This window comes from Apis laboriosa, unplaced genomic scaffold, assembly GCF_014066325.1.
Source record: "Apis laboriosa isolate Shangri-la unplaced genomic scaffold, ASM1406632v1 scaffold11_cov152, whole genome shotgun sequence".
Lineage (NCBI taxonomy): Eukaryota > Metazoa > Arthropoda > Insecta > Hymenoptera > Apidae > Apis > Apis laboriosa.
The window spans coordinates 3,700,330-3,707,764 of record NW_025221020.1 but is presented as its reverse complement, the minus strand read 5'-3'; the positions used below and the strand labels follow the sequence as shown (position 1 = coordinate 3,707,764).

General features: G+C 26.5%; 3 protein-coding genes across 3 annotated transcripts; 1 reads left to right on the top strand and 2 right to left on the bottom strand.

Annotated features, from left to right (window-relative positions):
* The first annotated feature begins 225 nt into the window (after positions 1-225).
* LOC122719587 (coiled-coil domain-containing protein 63-like) lies at positions 226-3,425 on the top strand. Its single transcript, XM_043945539.1, has 7 exons — positions 226-446; positions 714-1,093; positions 1,170-1,504; positions 1,912-2,135; positions 2,363-2,625; positions 2,741-3,030; positions 3,175-3,425. The coding sequence occupies exons 2-7, from the start codon at positions 743-745 to the stop codon at positions 3,353-3,355; spliced, it is 1,644 nt and encodes a 547-aa protein (XP_043801474.1). The 5' UTR covers positions 226-446; positions 714-742; the 3' UTR covers positions 3,356-3,425.
* Positions 2,933-5,119, bottom strand: LOC122719597 (coiled-coil domain-containing protein 42 like-2-like). The gene is made up of 5 exons (XM_043945550.1): positions 4,845-5,119; positions 4,335-4,623; positions 3,992-4,231; positions 3,410-3,894; positions 2,933-3,323 (listed from the first exon to the last, which is right to left on the bottom strand). Exons 1-4 carry the CDS (start codon positions 4,958-4,960, stop codon positions 3,565-3,567), a joined length of 975 nt encoding a protein of 324 aa, XP_043801485.1. The 5' UTR covers positions 4,961-5,119; the 3' UTR covers positions 2,933-3,323; positions 3,410-3,564.
* Positions 5,120-5,232: 113 nt separating this feature from the next.
* On the bottom strand, positions 5,233-7,387 carry LOC122719561 (protein sly1 homolog). The gene has a single exon (XM_043945494.1). The coding sequence runs from the start codon at positions 7,234-7,236 to the stop codon at positions 5,347-5,349; it is 1,890 nt and encodes a 629-aa protein (XP_043801429.1). The 5' UTR covers positions 7,237-7,387; the 3' UTR covers positions 5,233-5,346.
* Between the last annotated feature and the right edge of the window lie 48 nt (positions 7,388-7,435).

The window sequence follows — 7,435 nt, the reverse complement described above, 5'->3', positions numbered from 1 at the left end:
AATTAATTTTATGAGGAAAAGTAAATAATTACATTAACAGTTAACATTAATTTTTCCATAAATCATATTTTTCTCTCTTGGACATTTAACAATTTTTTGCAATCATTTTTATACAAGTTATATTATATAAAAAAATCATTTAAAACATTTCATTAAACATGTAAAAAACCAAAATCCTTGTTATTATACATTGAGAGAGTGCTTGGCAACCGAAAGAATCAACAAGAACGCACAGATGGTAGAATTATACAGGGTGGCAGATGTCTTTCTCAAATGTACTCGTTGAACGTCATCAATAGTTACATTGGGAAAGTGTTTTCCACTCCTCCATCGATCCTTAAGATTATTTATGTGAACAGTGAGGAAGATATGAACGAAGACGTTGGCATCTTCCGGAAAAATCTCTAATCCATTGATCGTAACTTTTCATAAATGTTTAACAAATAGTGAGTCACATTAACCTTTATACTTAGACCTCAATCGATAAAAACAATCTTATACAACAAGTAGTGTATATATATCTAATTTGTAAGAATTTATAAATTAATTGTTCAATAAATAAAATTTGAAAATATAGAGGATTAAATATAACATGTCTTTATTGCATTTTGAAAAAAAATAAAATTTAAAATTTAAATAAGAATGATATTTGAACAAAATTATAAATTATAATTTAAAAATTATAACAAAATTATATTTATATATTTTAAAAGGTTATAATTAAAAAAAGTAAAGCTTAAAAATGGCTCGTAAAATGCAACACATGTTAGACGAGACTGAGCTTGAGACGATAGCTCAAAATGAACTTTCAAGATTAAAAAGACAATTTAGGATAATGGAAAATGATCGAAGTGTTTGTGCAGAAGATGCAAAATTACAACTTCGTAAACAAATAAATATGATTAATCGTTTGGAATATGAAAAGGCAGAACTTGTTCTTCGTATTAAAACTGCCAGCGCAAAAACGTTCACTCGTAAAGAAGAAAAAATGGAAGAAAAGCTAAAGTGTGTTTTAATATCGCAAACACAATATGATGAAATGATAAAGAATGAAAAACAGGAAATAGGAGAAATCGATGTTGAAATTCGCAAGGTTTATTAATTTATATTAATTTCAAGCATTAATATTTCAAGATAAAAATTATTATTAATACTAATATTGTTTTCAGTTATCAAAAGAAATAGAATTCATAAGGAGAAAAATTAAAACAGACGTTCAATTAAAAGAAATGTACATACGAGATGAAAATATAGTTTATATGTTGGAAAATCGGCTTGAAGTAGCAACAAAAAGATTTAACATTGCTGTTGCTCTTAATACAAAACTTCGAGATGAAATTGAAGATAGACTCAAAGAAAGATTGCAGTTTACAACACTTTGGAATAAATTAATTCACCAATTAAATACTGGAAAGCAAATTATAAATGATTTAGTAGAACAAGCTACTATCGCATTCAATCAAAGGGATGAAGAATTAAATAAAATTCAAGCTCTTCGTGAAAGGTAAATTTGAAATTTTTAAATTAATTTAGATAATAAATCTATAATTTATACTTCCAATTATTATAAAATAATAAATTTAAAACTAATACTATTATCAAAAGTTTTATGACATTTTTGTGCTAATCAACAAATAATTGGAAAAATTAGAAAGATTGAATCGTTATTCCTATAATTCTGAGAATTACATTAATAATTTGAAAATTAATCATATTTTATGCAAAATAAGATATTACATTAAAATCAATCGAAATCGAGGATATGATTAGAAATCAATAGTATATTCGACAATCTTGCTTTCAATGATTATTTAATATTTTATTTGTTAGATCATTAATCGATTTACATTTTTGTTAGTGATTAACAATATGTAATTTTGTGAATACAAATGAATGTTTATTTTTTTTAAGGGGATTAAGAGACTTAAGAAATCATATCTCAGAAATGTGTGAATTACAAAGAACAATGGATAATGAAATGAAATTACAAGAATTTCTTGGTGTAAAAGGACAACATCGTGAAATGAGTGATTTAAATGAAAAACGTGCAGCTGAAAGAAAAGCTTCAATGGAATATAAACAATCCAAGATTGAAACTTATAAGAATATTTTACATACGATTAAAGAATTTATTGGTACTTATAGTTTCTTTATCTTTTGTACATACTACATGTACCGATACATTTCTCATTTATATAAGATAATTAATATTATAATTATTATGTTTTATTTTTCTTTTTAATTTTATGATTCGTTTCTTTGTTTTTTTTTTTAATTTGATCCTTTAAATTTTTTTAAGATAAATAAAAATATGTAAAATAGTAATTTAATCTGAAATCTAAAACTTCATAATAAATTATAGGTGAACAAAATAATGATAAACTTATAGCAAAATTTATCAAACAAGAGGAAGAAAATTTTGCCTTGTTCAGTTACGTAAATGAATTAAACGATGAATTGGAGAGTCTTAATTCGAGAATTGATCAATTAACAATAGCTATACAAGAGGCACAAACTTTAAATGATCGTATTAGTTACGAACAAACTCAGACATTAGAGCAGCTCAAAACAGAACTTGAACAGCAAACCGCACTTGCTGATGCGGCTGAAGAAAATCTGGCACAGGTTATATTTTATTAATTTTCGAATACTTAAAATTTACAGTATCAAATTATGAAATGAATTATGAATGAGCTATTTTTATTTAAATAACTAATTTTTTTATTTTTATATATTTCAGTGTGATGATGTACTAGAAAAACTATTAAAAGGAATAGATTCTCTGTTTAAAGCAATTCGTTGTGATAATTCTCCAATTTTACGATTATTGGGCGATAATGAACAGATAACGATGAGTAATGTAATGCTATATTTAGGAATTATTGAAAAACAAATTACACAAATGTTCCACAAAGTATATTGGCTGGATAGAGCTACGAAAACGCAACAATTGCGAATTGACGAAGAAAGAAGACCTAGATTGAAAGTGCCTCCTATTGAATATATTGCTCCCACTCAACCTTGTGCCTTGTAAGTCCTTTCATTCCATCTATTTTTCTCTATTTCCTTTTCTTATTATCCTTCTTTTTCCTAAAAATATTTTTAAGTTTCTTTTTAATATTTTTTTTTTCAATACAATGAATACCTGTTAAAAAAAATCATCAAATCGTATAGATGCGTCGAAAAAGAAGAATTACAAATTGTATCCGAAGGTTTGGAACAGCCATTGACGCGCGAAGCAGCTGCTATAAAGTTAAAGCAAAGACTCGATGAAGATTACTCAGAACTTTTGCATAATATATCTGGTTGTCATTTACCGGCAGCTAGAAAAATCATACAAAAACGATATCAATAAAATAGTAACACAGAGTCTGTAATACACAATCATTAATATTTATGAACTACATACAAGATAATCGGCTGAATCTTCAACATAGTCATGCAATTCATAAAACTGGTAAAAATACTATAAAATAAGTAATAAGATATTTATCAATATATTTTATTTCTTTAGAATATTATTTACACATAGTTGAACAAATAATTTCAAATAAACTGTGTTTCTTATTTTGTTACACGTTTTTTTGCAATTTTCATGATCGATTTTAATTCAATAATTGTTCGTTTAATTTGATCTAATTGTTGTTCGATATCGTCTTTGCTCACAGTTACGGGAATATCCTTTTTCTTGCAGATTTGTTGATATAGATTCCAGCAACATGTTTTCACTTGTGTATGCTCCAAATTTTTTTCCATCGCAGTTACTTTTATTTCAGCAACAATTGATTCCCATTTACGAGCTTGTACTTCTGCTTTATCGCGTCTTGCTTGTAATTGTGCCAACGTGTTATTCAATCCTAGAATTTGTTGTGCTTTTGATTCTGTCATATGATGCTATAAAAAAAATGATATTCATTTTTTTCGTTGTATTATTATAAGTGAAAGATTAATAATATATATATATAATAATATATATATATTAAAAGAATACCATTTCTGTTCCTCTTTCTTCTAATAATTGAAGATTCTTATTTTGATGTTCGGTTAAAATTGATCGTGCTTCTATTAATGTTTCGTATCGATTAAAAATCTCAGAAATTGATTGAAATTCTCCTGTTTCGATAATAACTCTGTCTAAATAATGTGAATATTTTTGATATTCTTGTACATGTTTCTTCATTCTGTCTCGAACATCATACATGTGTTTTAAATTTTCATTTATCTGTTTTATCTGAAAAATATGTTCTCTGCTAAATAAATAGAATTATATTTATATATTATATATTATATATTATAAATAATAATTTTTTATAAATTTTTTTATGATATATTACTTCTTCTTGTCTAATCGTTTGACGTTCACGTTCTTCTTTAATTTTAATATCAGCACGATCACGTTTCTCTTGATTTTCCTTCACGAATCTATTGAATTTTATAAATGATTCCCGGAAGATCAATTCCTGATTTCTCATCTGCTGCCATTGCTCGTCCATAAGCTTTCGTTTTTTTTGTTGTTCCAACCATTTCGCATGTAATCTAGCTTCGGTTTTTTCTAATTCACAACGCGCTCTTACTACTTCGAATGCTGGGTAAACTCTTGGCTTATCCCATTCAGGATACTTTCTAATACATAAAACACACAATTCACATATCTTTGGAGATATTAGCTTTTTTTTTTTTTTAAATTATATAAAATAAAATCATAAAAGAAAAATACTTTCACAACCTTTTTCATAGAATTTTACATCAGTTTCCTAATTGTTATCGAACTGAAAATAAAAGAATAGACAGAATATACTTGTAATGTATCAAAAAACAATTATATGAAATAATTTTTTCGTTACTTAATATCACGGTCTTCTTGCTTCGACAAGAAATATTCCTTAACAGCTTCTTGCGGATCTGTTGCAATAACAGCACGTCGAACAAAATCTTTTATTTCTTCTTGTATGGTAGTCATTTTGATTCTTCAAAATGGATTTTAATAAAAATAAGTATTTTAATATTTAATGAATTTTTAATCTTTAAAAAGACGAAACGATAGTAGATGCATGTATAATGCATTGATCAAACAATTTGAAATACAAGTTTGTCTCTTTAATATAAAAAAATCCCTAGATTTTTGTAATATATATTTTAATTTAATATTCGAATTTCAATCATATAATAAATTTAATGATAGGTTATATATAATTAGAAAAATTATATCTAAAATTAATTAACCGTATTTTATTTATTTTACATTTTTACAAGGAGCCAATAACAGTAATGTAAAAAATTACTATATACTATAAGAAAGTAGAAGATTAATATTTTTTCCAATATTCATCGAATAATTTATAAATTTTACGAATGTACTTCTTGCCCCAAAAGAGAAAGTTGTTTAAGTAATTGTTTCGCATTTATAAATGTTGTTGAACCATATGTGATTCGTTTATTAATTCCAGTTCCACTTTTCTGTTTTACATAGTCCACTAAATTTTGGTATTCTATGTAATTTCCACCACCAACAATAAAAACAATTACATCTTGGAATATTGGCCTGTTCTTTGGCATTTGTTCTGTATGTTTTAATTGTTTAGGATCTAAATAGCAGTAATCATCTGTTTGAGATGATTGCTTTGATTCCATTAATTCATCAACTATTTTTGTAACTGGTAAATTATGTTTTTTGACAACTAAATTTTTTACTCCTTCCATTACAAAAGATGATCCTTGATTCATTAGTTTTGAAAACATGCTAACTGTTTTTGTTCCACCACCTTCATAGTTGTTCTGAATTTCTGCTATTCTAGTATAACTTCTTAATCTTTTTATATATATCAATGGATTTAAATCACATCCAGCAGTAGATAATGCTGACTCAAGTTTACTATAATCATTATCTGACATATTTGTACAAATATAATATATAATAGCAAGACGTAATTTATCTTCTGGAGTACCACAATCTGGATCACTTATTGTTTCTATTACACTCCTATCTAATGTTTGCTTGCTCATTATCTTTTCTTCTAATTCAAAAAATGTATCAAGTCTTCTGGATTTTATAAAATTTAAAATACCTGTTGCAATTGATGTATGCATATCTATCAATCGTTTCATTTCTAATAATTGTGGTAAATTATTAACAGCATTTGTTAAACGTGCTGTATTATTAGAAACCATAGATAATGCTACTTCACTATCATTGTCAATACCCATAGATGATTTGAGTTTTTTAACATCATCTTCAAAAGTACGATACTGTTCTAATTCTTCTTGAATAGCTTCGGCTACTCTAGGAAATGGACTACCTTTATGTTGACACCAAAATCTATCTTTATTATCTAATTCATAAGCTCTAGTCTTTGATCGTGTTCCTCCTGCAGGAGATCTTCCTACATTTTCTTCAACAACAAGTCTGTTTAGTGCCATTTCTAACACATCATGTGCTAATGCTTGATAAGTCCAAGTATGATGTAATGGTGTGGCCATATCTATGTTACGATCCAATATAATTAAAAGTGGTCTTTGAAAACTATAATGCCCAGTTGTTTCACTTTCAAATAAATTATTTCTTGTATCCCAAACATTTTCTCTTAGTTTTTTATCAATCATTTTGGCAACCATTTCTGCAGCATTTCCTCTTGGACATCTTATAACTGGAACAGTACCCAAAGTAACAAATACAGAAAAAAGACAATCAACTATAATTTCCATTACTGATTCCATTTCAGTATCTTTTACTTCACCCCGATTAATTGCATGATATGATATAACATCACTATTCTGATGTCTAAGAATAAATAGATCATCTTCTAATGATATAAAATTTAAATATTGATCAAATACTTTATGAATATTTGACACAACACCTCCGAGTAATGCTGCAGCTGCTAAATCTTCCATTTTTTGCCTAGTTATTGGTGATATAAAGTTTAAATGATAAATATCATATAATCCATTTTGTAAATCTTGACCAATTCTAACAAGATTTTCATCTGTTGGTGCACAAAAATAAATAGCTGGTACCTCAGGAATAGAATCTCTATCAGAATGTAATTGCATATGAAGTGTAATACCAAGTTCTCTGAGTTCTTTTACAGATATTAATGGTGAAATAATATCTTGTCCAAGTCTATCATAAATTAATACTTTCCACACTGGTATTGCTTCTTCCAATTTTTGTTCTGATTGATTCAAATTTAACATTAACTTTAAAGCATTTATTTGCCTATCACGAAGACTCGTCATGGTTAACTTGATTGTTGAAATCCTTACTTTTTAAAACTTTCCTCACTTTAATAAATATTTAAAATTTCATAAATATAAGAAAAAATTTTTTAAACAATAATGATTAATATTTTGAGACTACATAAGAAAATAAAAGATTTAAAATACTGTGTTACATATAAATATGTCAACATTCGATATTTAATTCTAAATTGTCAAA